Here is a 14554-nt window from a genome sequence, read left to right on the forward strand (position 1 = left end):
GGGCTCATATTGGTATCCAAGCACAAAAGTCCAAGAAGTTGCTATTAAAGAATCGGGCTGGCAAACTTCTAGCGGCTACATTAAAATTTCAAGATTTCTCGTTTAAGTCTTCGCAGATCTCTTCTATTACGGACCACACCGGCTCTAAACGATTCCAAACAGGGGAAATACTTGAAGTGTTTCGTGACTTTTATAATAAATTATATACCCCTTCTAACCAATCCTCTTTTGACCACTGTCGTGATTTTTTAAAATCGGTTCCGATTCAATCGGTCTCTGAGGAGGATCGTTCCTTTCTAAATAAACCTATTTTCCCCGAAGAAATAGTGTCTGCGATTAAGGCTACTCGTTCTGGGAAGGCTCCGGGCCCTGATGGCTATCCAATATTATTTTATAAAACTTTTCTCCCTTCGCTAGTCCCTAAGTTACAATCGGTCTTTGATTCTTTTGTTAAAGATGGATCTGTCTCTGGCACGGCTGCTGAAGCCACCATAGTTGTACTCCCGAAAGAGGGAAAAGACCATTCGGACCCTAAAAACTTCCGACCTATTTCTCTCCTTAACATGGAAGCAAAGATTTTTGCTAAAATCCTGGCTAAAAGATTAGAATCCTTTATTCCCCATCTTGTACATCCCTCCCAAACAGGTTTTGTAAAAGGACGTCTTGCAAGGGACAATATACGCACATTCTGCCATATTATTGGTGCTGCCAAAAGGTCTCAGCTTCCTGCAGCGGCCTTGGCCCTTGATGCGGAAAAGGCCTTCGACAAGGTCTCTTGGCCTTTCCTTCGCGCTGTCTTATACGCGCATAACCTCGGAGACTCTTTCATTAATATGGTTATGTCTTTATATTCCCAACCTAAAGCTAACATTAGAGTCAATGGTGCTACGTCTTCGTTTTTTGATCTTCGCCAAGGCACGAGACAGGGCTGTCCCTTATCCCCACTCTTATTTCTATTATCTATTGATCCTCTTCTTCGTTTGATTGACCTACACCCTAATATTAAAGGTTTTTCTTTTGGTTCTCACTGTCTCAAAACTGCCGCATACGCGGACGATGTTCTTATTTTCTCGGATGATATCGCCTTGGCCATCCCTGCTATTTCCGACACCATTTCCTTGTTTTCAACGGTCTCGGGCTATACCCTAAATAAAGATAAGACGGAGATGTTTCCTCTGAATGCCTATTGTTTTCCTGCTCATATGGGCTCGGCTGGCTTTAAGTGGCAGTCTAATCATCTGAAGTACCTTGGAATTTATTTCTGTTCTACTCTTCATGCCACCGTCACTTATAATGAATCTCAGACTCTCCTCAAAGTGCGTCGTCTTTTGGATTCGTGGTCTCCAAAACATATTTCTTGGTGGGGTCGCTTACAAACTCTAAAAATGATGATCACGCCGATTATTAACTTTGTTTCCTCCATGCTTCCGCTTAAATTATCTGATTCCTTTTTTCGAGAAATTGATGGTCTGACTTCTAAATTCCTGTGGAATAACAAACGAGCTCGATTAGCGTATAAATTCTTGCGTCGACCTCCTGATATGGGAGGGTGTAACTTTCCTGATTGGGAGAAATACCAAATTGCCTTCTTGGCCTCTCAGGGAGCTTTTTGGTTTTCTCCTCCAACTCGTCATGTTCCCTCTTGGCTACTCATTGAACAGGAATTGGCTTCTCCTCTACCTATTGCCTCTTTCTGTACTACATCTACGTTACATATTCTGTTTTCCCGTTCTATCATTATTGATACCATTACTGCGATCAAGAAATTAGATAGGAAGGTGGCTATTCCCCTACATAAAACTAGGTGGTCATCTATTTGGAGAAACTCCAAAATTAAGCTTAATATTTCTCCCACTCTCATGTCATACTGGGCGGAAAAGGGAATCTCTCTTGTTCAGCATCTGTACAGTGACTCCGGTGATCCATTACCTTTCTCTTCCTTGGCTCTCAAACACTCTTTAACAAATCTTGACTTTTATACCTTTCTTAAAATCAAAGTAGCTGTTTCTAAAGTCCGTCTTCACCCCTCCTCCTCCACCATCTCTCTTTTCCGCATTTGGCTCAAATCTGGTCATGTTGCCTCCAAAATATATAAATTTCTGTCATCTGCCTCGCTTCCCGCACAGACGGTTGCGCAACAAAAATGGTCACGCCATTTTGATCACAACATCACGGACCAAATTTCGTCCGAAGCTTGGCAATCTATTGGTAAATTAGCTCTCCGTAATAAAATAGCTCCTTCCTTAATGCAATCTAAGTTTTTCTCGATCAATCTCCTCCATTGGACGCCTGTGCGTCTTCATTCGCTCAACCTTAAAGATGATGATCTCTGTTGGAGCTGCGGTTTGGTGGCGGGTGATTTTCCTCATATGTTTTATCATTGCTCCTTACTTAAATCTTTTTGGGACCTCATTCAGAAACACTTATCTCTTATTTTTAACATTGACCTCCAACTTTCCTTTCCTTTAATTTTACTAGGTCCCTTGGCTGCTCCTATTCCTCTCCCTTTAGACCCGTTGGAATTACAGTTACTAGATCTTCTCTTGACTGTAGTGGTAAAAATCATTCTTATGGAATGGAAATCCTTTGCGTCTGTCTCTTATCATACGTGGTGGGCGTGGGTTTCCTTTTTACGCAGTGCTCACACCTCGGTTGATCAAGCACACCTTTCGCCTTCCATTTCTAAAGGGGTCTGGACAGCCTTGGACGATTATATGGAGTTGTCCTCGAAAGGGTTGGTCCCTCAGTTCCCTTTTGATTTGTCTGTCTAATTGTTGTCTATTTTTTCTTGTTCTACACTGGGCCAGTCCTGTGGGAATCCTTCTTCTTCTTCTTATTTCCTCTTTCCTGTCCTCTCTTCCCTTTCGTCTTTCTTTTGCTTCTTTCTCTTCTTTCCTCCTTTCTTTCTTTTCTTCTGCTACCTCCCTTGTCCCCATCCTTAAATCAGAAGGTGATACATTTGTTTAGCGAATGCTAATGGTCGAGTACATGTTTGTATTTTTCTCTTGTGTCAAAATGTATCACTTATATTGTATTTGGTTTTATTATTGATATCATTATCTCTCTTAATAAAATCTTCTTGAAATCAAAAAAACACTTTCAAGCAGATAAAATCTTGTTTAATAAAATCAAGGGTCCCTTGTTAATTCAGTCTGGTCAGATGATTTCGTTCTTCTCAATAGCCATGGGTAGACTTTTCCACATATGTGCAGCTTTAACTTTGTCGATTTTGCCTCCGACCTCTATTCTGAGTGTCCATAAGGCACCCTGTGTTAGGGACAGGGGAGCCTTAGGCCTCTGCAGTCCCTGCTAGCTCCTTTCCGCCAGCAAGAGCCGGCATTGCTTTGAGAGACAGGCAGGGCCAGACTGGCCATAGCGGGCACCGGGCAATCCCCCAGTGCTCCGCACAGGTGGGGGCTGGTTGTGGGCTCCAGGGGGCCGTTTTTGTTACAGGGCCTTTTTTAGCAGCAAAATTGGCCCTGTACCAAAATCGGCCGAAAACCGGCCCGGCAAAGAGCTCCAACGCCCCCTCCCCGAGTGGGGGTGTGGGCCGGCCGAGTACTTTGCTAGGGTCGGTTGTGGTTCCCAGTCCGGCTCTGCAGACAGGGAGTGCAGAAAGGCAGCTCCCTGTCCATCAAAGCAATGTTGTCATCTGTTTCTCTGCACGAGTGCAGTGAAACTGATGAACACTGTGCTTTCCGCAAGCCAGAGTTTCTTGATGGCTCCGGTTTCCAGAAAGCAGAGTTGGCAGTGCCAACCAAGCAACAGCTATGGCCCGGAGCCAGGCTCACCCGGATATAGGAGGAGCTGACCTTGGAGGGTGGCTGTCCCCAGGGCCATATATGGCTCCACGAGGGGGCCACGCAGCCCCCTCCAACACACATATTAGCCCCGGGTCAGTAGTGGTCCCCAGGGCTGGGGGTCTGCAACAGACCCCCTACAATAATGAATTTCAGCCCAAGGGAGATTGCAATTTCCGCCTGTAGAGAGCTCCACTTGCCCCCTTATTTTTGATAAATTGCCCCGGGAAGGTGATGGTCCCTGGAGCCCGGGGAGTGGGGGGGGGTACAGACCCCCAGCAATACTTTTCTAATTAGCAACGGGGAGGTCCAGGGGAGGCCGTATGCCCCTGCATTCTTTTTAAGTTCAACCCCACAGAGGTGGTGGACCACAGGGCTGTGGGGGGCTGAGTGGGCCACTGGAATTGTTTTAAAAAAAAAATCCCTGGGTAGGTGGTGGTCCCCGGGGCTGTGAGCAGAAAATTCTAATTATGCCAGTGCCAGAGTGCCAGAGTAGAATAAGGCAGAACACATTGTCAAGGTGTACTTTTTTGGGACTAGACAAAAGAGGAAACCTTTTCTTATTAGACCTGGGAGTCAATTGGGGCACTATCGTAGCATCAATTTGTGGGCCAGTTGATATGTTATATCTGGATTCAATTTACCTAGAACAAAAATGCACACTTAGGTTGGGTACATTGCCGACAAGAGAATACTTAGTTAAATGTTCAAGACTACCCACAAGGGAAAAATATTGTGACTAATTTTTTTAGGGGGGAGGACAATCTATTGCACTATTTTCTGTTTTACACTAAAAAATATCAAAGCACGTGAAAGGTGGCTGTTGCCCCTTTTTAGAAATGATGAGATTAATTCTGTCCGAACCTTATTACCATTTTGTTTTAGAACAGATGATGAATGTGTTTTTAATTTAATCACCTGGTATTTATGGGCAGTGTGGCCATGTATGAGGGGTCTGGTGATCGCCCAATGAATGTGACTGAGCTCCGATAGGAATGTATACTGTTATGCATATCTTGGCACTCATGCCCTTCTTACAAAATCTGCATATCTGTCCTCAGGGCGGTTCTTGGCTAGTAGGTGCTGCATTCATGGACACTACTGTTTGTATCTGGCAGCCCAACATTGTTGGTAGGAGATTGTTGTTTTATGGCGTTTGTATGTGACTTGGGGTGTCTAAGCACTACTGTTAGATGGAAGGATGCTGTTGCTAATGTACTGTTTATGCTCTTCACTGATGTCCTTTGCTGTAGACCCGCCTGCACTTTTTGGTGGCGCTAACCTACAGCTGCGGGTCTTATCGGCTTCACTGCTTTTATTGCCTGTATTTCTGTACACTGATATGATTATCAAGAGACTGAATCAGATTTAGAATGGAAATCATCTTCATTCGGCTGCAAACAGCCATAAAAGCAGGCAGAGCATGAGCAAAAAACACGTGAGGCAGCAAAACACTTGTAGTTTTCCATCAACAACAAGCAGGTGGTAAACCCCTCGTAAACAGGAAGGGGACCCCTCCCCCTTTGTGAGTGTGTGCCAAAATATTTTTGAAAAGCAGGCAGTGGTGCTAGGGACCATTGCCTGCCCTTAAAAAATTAAACTGAAAAGTTTCCTTTTTCTTTTTTTAAATGCATCCCATTTTCCTTTAAGGAAAACGAGCTGCATTTAAAATAAAAAAGACCTGCTTTATTTAAAAAGCAGTTGCAGACATGGTGGTCTGCTGATCCCAGCATTCCACCATCTTTGGGAGTGCTGGCCATTCCCAGTGGGGTCGCAAATTGCGACTGCCTCGTGAAGATTAATGAGGCATGCTATTTGGGACCACTTTAGTGTCTGATACAATGTTGTACATCCAATTTTGCGAGTTGGTCATTGTGAGTCGCAAATTACGAGTCGCAATTCAACGCAAATTGCAACTCGCAAAATTAAATGGTCGTACATCTGGCCCTTAGAGTTTTACAATTAGCAAACTTACATCACCTACTTCACTCCCCAAAGACTTTGACAAGCTGGTAAGGTTCCCTCATCTCTTGCGGGGGGGGGGGGCGGGGAACCTGTTTCATGGGAAAAGGGATCACAATATAGTCTAGTGATCTACCACTATATCTAATCTATCGAAAATACTGGCAGATCAGTTGGGTGTTTGTCTCTTACTGTCCTTCTGTGAAAACTGGATGGCCTTGGTGGAGGTCATGGTGAACTGGGGGACATAGGTACCGTATTTGCAAGAAGGGATCTTGCCAGATACTGGACGTCTGAACAGCACCCCCATTGGCAGAATGGCTGAGAGCAATAGGCAGATTTGGGAACTTGGAGAAGCCCATATATAAGACCAGAGTTTGCCCTCTTGAGCATAAAAAGATTTGAGGGAAGTGCTGGGTATTCTATGACTTATGCCAGTTGTGATGTTTAGACTCTTCTGCTCTCTCTGTGTATAATGTGGAACCTTTATTCTGCAATGTATCCCAATGTGCCTTTATTTTTTATGTTCTTTGTTTACATACACAATAAAACATGCTTTAATAAAAAAGCCAGTTAATGAGTAGCACGGTTTTACATGTATATGGAAATTAATATAAAATGCCAGAAGCTCCTCCTTACCCATATCTTGCGTGGAGCGAAAGAAAGCAATTGCTAATAAGTTAATTCAAATGTCTTGTAAAAATGAAATGTAGAACCTATTATATTGTCAAAAAATTTTTAGATAAATAAATTCAGAGGAAACTGCTGACTGTCCCTCTGAGATGCCAGTCAATAAGTTGTGTGTGCTACTAAGACCCCTTTTACCATGAGCATTTTTTGGGTAATTGCTCCCTCTATTGACTATTATTTTGCTTTGTTACCTTTTGTCCAAGATTACCGACAGCTGCCAGAATCCCAGTCACAACCCTCTTTTGAACTTCTAGCTGCTAGACTGTCCATTCTTTGAGCTATGGTCTCCTCACTTGGCTGGGTCTAGGCTGCTTCACCACTGTGTAGCCTTTACCTGTCTAACTCTTTGCCACTGAAATGACCTGAAGTCTTGAAGTATTTAACTTACCCGCCCACTGTTTTTTACAACTAGGACCTCACCTTTGTGTCATCAGACATAAACTGTTTGCAGTAGAGCACTCCAGGATAGGAGGGAACACACTGAGCCCAGTGAGAAACAGGTGCAAGTCTACAGGCTCTCTCCACGTCTGGGCTCTGAATCCAAGACTCTCTCTGTAATTCCAAGGATTCTTAAATCCAGGATGGGTGGCACTGCTTTTCTTTCTTGATCCCCCAAATACTACATGCAACTTCCTCTTTCAATTCATAAATAGACTTTTCTTTATTGTTTTGCAAGTCATTAAAGACTTTCCTGTTTCTTGCTTAGTAGTTTTGTGTTCCTTTCAGACTGTTTTCTTGTTACCCTTTGGGGAAAGGCGTGCTGCGGAAAACACATAATAAAGCAACCCCTCTAACTTCTTGCACAGTTCATTTGTGTTTACCTTCTCTGATCTTTCTTCTCCATGAAACAATTGCATCCATGGACCTTTTATGCCAGAGGTTCTGAGGGCCGAGATGAGGCACATGAGCCCGACACACATCCAGCAGCAGAGCAAAAAACCCCACAAGCCATGGTTGCACTCTGTATCCCTTCTAGTCACCCGCTACCTTTCTAGACCAGTCACCAGCATTAATCCCAGTACCAAAAATGCACTCTTTATAGTGTTTATCTTGAAGCTTTTTCTCAGCTGTCTATTTTTCTTTCATAATTTTTGAAGTTTCTGAGCTTCCTTAGTTGTTTCGTCTATACCCATCCTCTTTAGTGTTCCAGGTCCTGCCTTTCAATCCATTGATTTCTCCAGTCTCTATTCTTACAGCTCAACCTCTGTGCTTGCTCGTTTCTCCTTTGTTTCTCTTCATGTCTCATGTTTCTCGTATTTCTCCATTCTTTTTACTGCCTTTAGTCTCTTCTTCTGACATTTCCAGTCGGTGCTGGAACTCCTATGTTTTTTGTACCATATTTCTTCAACCTCAACTTTATTTCAATCTTCTCTCTACCCTCCTGATTTCTCTCAGGTCTTTCTATAAGATCTCCAGTTTCTCCAGATGATAATCCAGTACTCTAGTAACTCTTCCTTCTTTAACAGTCCCTAATTTCCTTCTCTGGTCTTAGTCCCGCTCGCTCTTCTTCCCAGTAGCTCCCATTATTCCTCTGCACACTATAGATTGCTCTCATTCCTCATCTGTCCATTGTCTCATATATTCCCATTTTGCTTGCAGGACTCTCTTCATATGTGTCATCCTTTCCTTGGCATGCCCTCAGTGGTGGCCTCCAATCACACACCCGTGTTGCTAAGCTGCCCCCACTCTCTTCTCTTCCTCCTCATCTCCCTTCAGTGCATCTCTCTTTAGCTGTCCATGGTTTTCCCTCTCCAGAGTTGTCTCTCAGTAATATTCGTTGTCAGCAGCCTCCACTGTTTCTTCTCCCACCTCCTGATGGTAACAGTCATTATTTCTTCTCTCCTCTCCAGGCTTTCCATGGTGCAGCTCAGCTCTTCCAGGTACGTTGATCTGTATGGATTTGTTTTAGTCAACACGTCAGGCATAATTGTTCAAGGCAGCAGTTACTTATGATGGATGTACACTAAAAGTATCTGATTTTAACTAGTTAACAAGTATTGGCAAAGCCAACAGGTCTGGCCTCATCAGTGTGCTTTTTACAAATTTAGAGTAACTTTTTGAATGAACTTAGGTAATTAATCACTCAATCAGGGGTTTGAAAAGCCCATCTACTGACCCAAGAGAGTCTAAAGGTGCTAGAGGGAGTGGGGACGACTCCGATGAGTCCTAGGATAATCTGAAGAGCCAAGTCTTGAGGTCCTTCCTAAACTGAGGCAGTGTGGGGGTTTGCTGGAGGTAGAGGCCTTGGCTGCGAGGTAGGAGAAGGACTTTCTTCCTGTTCTTGTCTAGTAGATACGTGGGATGGTAGCCAGAGAGTGGACAGCTGATCGACCGTTTCTCTTCGGTGCGTGGAAGAAGGAGAGACAGCCATTTAGGTATGCTGGTCCGATGTTGTGGAGGGCTCTGTAAGTGTGAGTGAGGAGCTTGAAGGACATTCTTCTTTCCATGGGAAGCCAGTGGAGATTGCAAAGGTGTTGGGTGATGTGGTGGTGACAGGGGATGTCTAGGATAAGTGTACCACAATGAAGCCGCTCCCAGTGGGGTATCACTAGTGCTAGTGCAGTTTAGACTGTGAGTGCAGGCATGTCACAAAAAGTGAAGTACTGGTCTCACACACTGCCTGGTGTCATGCTTCATCATAGAGCACTGAGTAGAAATCCTCTCAACATAGCTTGGTAAGAGTGGAGCCTGTTGTTTTTGTTTATCACGGTACTGATGAATGCCGCCGACCCAACTGGGCCTTCAGGCAGAAACATGTTGACCCCATTTATAGCGTTGGAGAGACAATAATATCCCCATTACACTGATCACTTTGTTTTAAACTACTATTCTAATGCCAGCACTATTACATTTAAGCTGACATCCTTAATGGTCTTTTAACTCACTACCATTTCCCATGAGCCCCCACTTAGTTTAGAAGTGCATCCTTGTTGTCAGGTGTATGCCCGTCCTCTATCAAACCAAGTTTTTAGAGGGCCAGGGCTGGTTCATGATGAAGCATGACACCAGGCGGTGTGTGAGACCAGTCCTTTACTTTTTGTGACATGCCTTCACTCACAGACCAAACTGCACAAGCACTAGCGATGCCCCACTGGGAGCTGCTTCATTGTGGTACACAGTTTATGTTGGAGGCTGCTGACTCCCAGCACCCGTGCCTCTGGTTCCCTCATCCCAAATTTGGTCTGGATTTTGTGGTTAGACAGATGTCTAGGCTCAGCCTGGCAGTGGCTTTCTGGATGGTCTGGAGCTTGAGAAGTAGTTTCATGTTGAGTCCAGGGTGGAGAGCATTGCCGTAGTCTAGTCTGCTACTCGTGTGGGCGTGTGTGAAAGCTTTGCTGGATTTGGGTGTAATCTGAATGTTTTTTGGAGTATGCGGAGGGTGTTGAAGCAGGCTGAGGATATTGCGTTGATCTGGCGGTTCATCATGAGCAATAAGTCTAGTATGATGCCGAAGTTTTATGCATGGTCCGTGGGAGGTTTCAGAGAGCAGGGGCCACCAGGTGTCATCCCAGGCAGATGGGGTGGAGCCAAGGATGAGGACTTCTGTTTTCTCTGAGTTTCAGGCACATCTTCTTCATCCAGGTGGCGACAGATCACTGATTCTGCCTGTGAGAAATGAGCAATTCCTCTCAAGGGCCTTTTTGTGGATGCTGGTGTTGTGTAGTCTGGTGGCTAGTGTGTGATGGTATCAAAAAATCAGGAACCCACAGTGATGGGTCCAGAGACCTAGTTTGTATGTATGTCTGTCATGTCCGGGCAGTGGTTGAGATCACGCTAGGTTCCATACGGGGAGTCATCGGAGCACTGTTTTCTCCGATGTGAGGAAAGCCCCCACCACTTTGGCCCATGATGTGAGAAACATCGCCGCTTCAAATCCTCATGACCTGGAAATCCCAGGTTTAAATCGGTACTGAGAACCGTGAGTTTGGAAATACTTAACGTCTACACTGAGGTTAGGGTGCACCTTAGAGAGTGCATACCGCCCAGTGTTTGTCCTTTGGTCCTGATGAAAGCTTGGCCAAGTTGGCCCTAAGAGCAGAAACATGTCGACCTTGTGATTTGGATGATACGACCCAAGTTTAAGGTCTACATCATCCATCTCACCCTTTTTAACCAGATGCTCACGCCGATCTTTATTAAAGTTTGGTTTGGATCAGCGTTTGCACCTTTTTACTTTTATCACTTTCTCACTTCATTCACTGTTTTTACATAATCCAGCTCCACTGCAGATGCAGGTGTCGTAGCACACCGGTTAGGTCTTTTACCTGCCCGGTGAAAATACCCAATGATGAAGCATGTCACCCAATAGTTGGGTGAGTGAGGGTAATATAATAAACAATTGTGATTTTCCACATTTCACTTCACTTGAAAATATTTTCTTTGTTTCTTTTTCTAGTCACTCCTTTGTTGTTGTTTGTATTTCATTTGGGGTATAGGAGTGTCCTTTGAGCTCTAACTCTCTTGTTGTTGTTATATAACATTATATATAGTCACATTAATTCCTCTGTTGTTTATATGTGTGAATTCACAAAACCACGTTTTTCACACCGTTCTTATTTATTTTTTGCACTGGATTTGAAAGCCTGTACGCACCAATAAGGTGCACAAGGGACACCAACGTCCTAAAAAATGTGAATCGCATGTGTGATCCCCTTGCTCTTAAGGAGGGGATGTTTGCCACTAACCATGTGTCATTCTCTTTTACAGAAATGTCATTAAGATACAAATCGTATGTATAACACGCATGTTTTAAATTAACAGCGCATAGACAATATATTGAATTAATCCTATTTATTTAAATATAGGAGTGGTATATACAGGGCTGGACCCTGTATGGTCCTGATGAAAAGCTTGGGGAGCTTGAAACATGTCAACCATAGAACACTGATTTAACCCAATTCAAGGTTAAACAGCAGTGTTACCCCATTTTAATATACCAATCTAGGAGCAGAATAAATTGTTGAGGCCCACAAGCACGGTATTTTTAATCACACATCCACTCCACCACCACAACACCTTACACCACACACAGCCTTTCACAAATACAGTGCTCCTGCTTAGTTCGCTAGTCGTAGCACGCCCCTTTTCGTAGAGAACTGGGATGGCCCCAATGATGAAGCATGTCACTGTGGGGAAACCCCGGTGAGTGAGGGGACTCTAGAAAGAAATTGTTCTTTCTCTTTTGGTAAGTACTGACATAACTTATGCAGTAACCATACATACAAACTAGGTCTCTGGACCCATCACTATGGGTTCCTGATTTTTTGATATATGTAACTGGAGGCCGACCTAGCTTTGTTTATCCTCCTTCTCCCCCTGTTTCTTAAATATAGTGTGTGGTGGTAGACAGTGTTGAAGGCTGCTGAGGGGTCCAAGAGGATGAGGGCTGTCATTTGGCCCTGGTATAAGAGGGAGAGGATGTTGTTGGTGGTGGCGACTAGGGCGGTCTAAGTGCTGTGGTTGCTGCTGAATCTGAATTGGGAGGTGTCCAGGACATTTTTGGCTTCGTTGAAGTTTGCTAGCTGGGTATTTACAGCTTTTTTGATGATTTTGGCTGCAAATGGAAGCAGGGAAATGCGCTTAAAGTTCTTGAGACCCGTTGGGTCTGCAGAGGGTTTCTTCAGGAGGAGTTGACTTTGGCCTGTTACTAGACATCGGGGAATGTGGTGGTTTCGAAGGAGCAGTTGGTCATATGCCGTAGTTTGAGTGCAGTGGCTGTATGGAAGATGAAGGGTGGGCAGGGGTCTGAGGGTGCCCCAGAATGGATCCTCTACATGGTCTCTTAAGGTGTCTACATCTGTCACAAGTGTGGTCCAAGTGAGCAGGGTCTGTCGGGTGGTGTCGCTGGGGATGGGAGCTGGGTTGGTGAATAGGTCTTGGTTGTTAAAGGTGTTGTAGATCATTTTAATCTTGAGATAAAAAAGGTGCTGAGTTGGTTGCAGAGGTCTTGGGAGGGTGGAACATCTATTGGTTTGCTGCTGTGGTTGGCAAATTCCTTGTTGATGAAGAAAAGTTCTTTGGAGTTGCGGGCCTGGTGAGGATTCTGTTTTGGAGGAAGTTCTTTTTTGTGGACTTGATGAGGTGGTGATGTGCTGTGGTGGCTGCTCTGAAGGCTGTGCATGTTTCTGGGGTTGTGTTGTTCCTCCATTTCTTTTTGAGTCATCTGCCGGAGTGCTTGGATTCTCGGAGTGCAGGGGTGGAACAGCTTGCTTTCTGGGTGTGTCGCCCTGTGGCTTTCTTGAGGGGGTGAAGGGGTTGACGCAGTTCTTGATTCAGTTGTGGAGGTTGCCTGCCACAGTGTTGAAGTCTGGCATCATCTGTGGTGGGGTGCTGGTGAGGGCAAAGGTGAGCTGGTCTTCGGTGACTTTGTTCTAGCTTCTATGGGGGCGGCGGTGGGTGTGCTTGTGTACAGTGGTTTTTCTGAAGGAGAAGTGGATGCAGTGGTGGTCTGTCCAGAGGAGTTCTGTGGTGTGTCTGTAGGAGTTGTTGTTTCCTTCTGAGAACACTGGGTTCAGTGTGAGTCATGCTTTGTGTGTGGGAGCAGTGACAAGTTGCTTCAGTCCAATGTTGGCTAAGTTCTGTAGGAGGGCAGTGGTGTTGGGGTTGCTGTGGTTGTCCAGGGGGAAGTTTAGGTCTCCAAGGTAGTAGTCTTTAGAGGCAAGGGCGGGGTGTGATGAGCTCAGCAATGTTGTTGGTGAAAGGAGCACGGGGTCCAGGCAGCCTGTAGATGAGGGTTCTGCTGAGAGTCATTTTGGAGTTGGTCTGGATCTGAAAGTGGAGATGCTCCATGAGGGTCGCATTGTCATTCAGGCCAGTGGGTGTCATGCAGAGGGAGCTTTTGTGGATGATGGTGATGCTTCCTTTTGGGATGCGTAGAGTGGTCTTTTTGCATGATCTTGTATACGTCGGGAATGGCAGTGGTGATGTCAGGCATTGAGTTGGCATTAGTCGATGTTTCTGTGAGGAAGGCAATGTTGGGCATGTGTGTGTTGAGGAGGTCCCCAAATTCTATGATCTGCCTGTGTAGGGAGCACACGTTGAGGAGGAGGCAGTTTAGTGCTTTGTGAACAATGATGTCCGGTAGGCTGGGGGATGCTATTGTGATCCAGAGGTGGGTGAAGGTGCAGCAGCAGTGTTAACAGGAGATTGTCCCTTTGGGTGATGCTAGGAGTCGAGAGCTGGCAGTTGATGCTGCATCCAGGGTTTGGAGTTTGCGGGGTGCTGGAGTCATGACAGAGGCGGGGTGAAGGACCAAGGTCCCTGGCACTGTTTGCGGTTGGGTCGCAGATTGGCGCAGGTGGGCTTGCCTTTGTCAGCAGCACGCAGCTCCCATTAAGTAGGTGGCCGGGTAAAGCGGTCAACTGGGAGGAAGGAGCAGGAAGGACAACGCTCAAGGGGTGGAGGGCAGCACTTAATGGTGAAGCTGTGTGGGGGAAGAGCAGTTGCATTGACCAGGTCAGTGGTCTAGCTTTAGAAAAGCACCTACACTAAGATCAAGATACACACAAGATCACACAATTTGTTCAAGGAGTTTAGATAGAGTAGAGATACATATTAAAATAGAAGTGTGTCCAAAATCACACACATCGGGAAAATGTGGTTAGCATTAGAAATACATCTTTCTTTGTTATAGTTTATAGTTTAACCCATTCTGCATGTCCGTATGAGTCCTGTGCCGAATGTAAATGGTTCTGTAGACACAGATGCAGTGCTTCAAAGGAATATGCCTCCTTTTCATGCATTCCTTCATGCGGCATGCAATTACAACACAGTTATTACAACGACTATGCTGCAACAATGCATACCATTACCCTGCAAGTCAGAACAATGACTTACGAAGGAGGGCGCTGGATGTTGGAATAGAATAATTTACCATTTCAAGTCCAGTCTGTGCGGACAGTACGGCACCCCGGGACATTGCAGGAGCCAGCCCTAGGAGTTGGCGATCCCCAGGGCTAATATTGGCTCCAGGAGGGGTCTGTGTGACTCCCCTCCTTTGTTTTAACTTGCCCCAGGGAGGAGGTGGTCCCCAGGGATTGGGGGTCATAGAGGCTCTCTCATTATTCAAACTATAAGCTCTGGGGGGGAAACATCCTTTACAA

At 45.2% G+C, this 14554-nt stretch overlaps 1 protein-coding gene across 1 annotated transcript in view; it reads left to right on the forward strand.

The window, feature by feature from the left end:
- The window catches only part of LOC147740933 (uncharacterized), a 330387-nt gene that overhangs the window by 10909 nt on the left and 304924 nt on the right, over window positions 1-14554 (forward strand). The window contains exon 2 of the mRNA XM_086936090.1: window positions 8303-8332. Coding sequence (XP_086792216.1) covers window positions 8303-8332 — 30 coding nt within the window. The remainder of the gene's footprint in view (window positions 1-8302; window positions 8333-14554) is intronic.

The sequence above is a fragment of the Lissotriton vulgaris genome, chromosome 1_1, assembly GCF_964263255.1.
Source record: "Lissotriton vulgaris chromosome 1_1, aLisVul1.2, whole genome shotgun sequence".
Lineage (NCBI taxonomy): Eukaryota > Metazoa > Chordata > Amphibia > Caudata > Salamandridae > Lissotriton > Lissotriton vulgaris.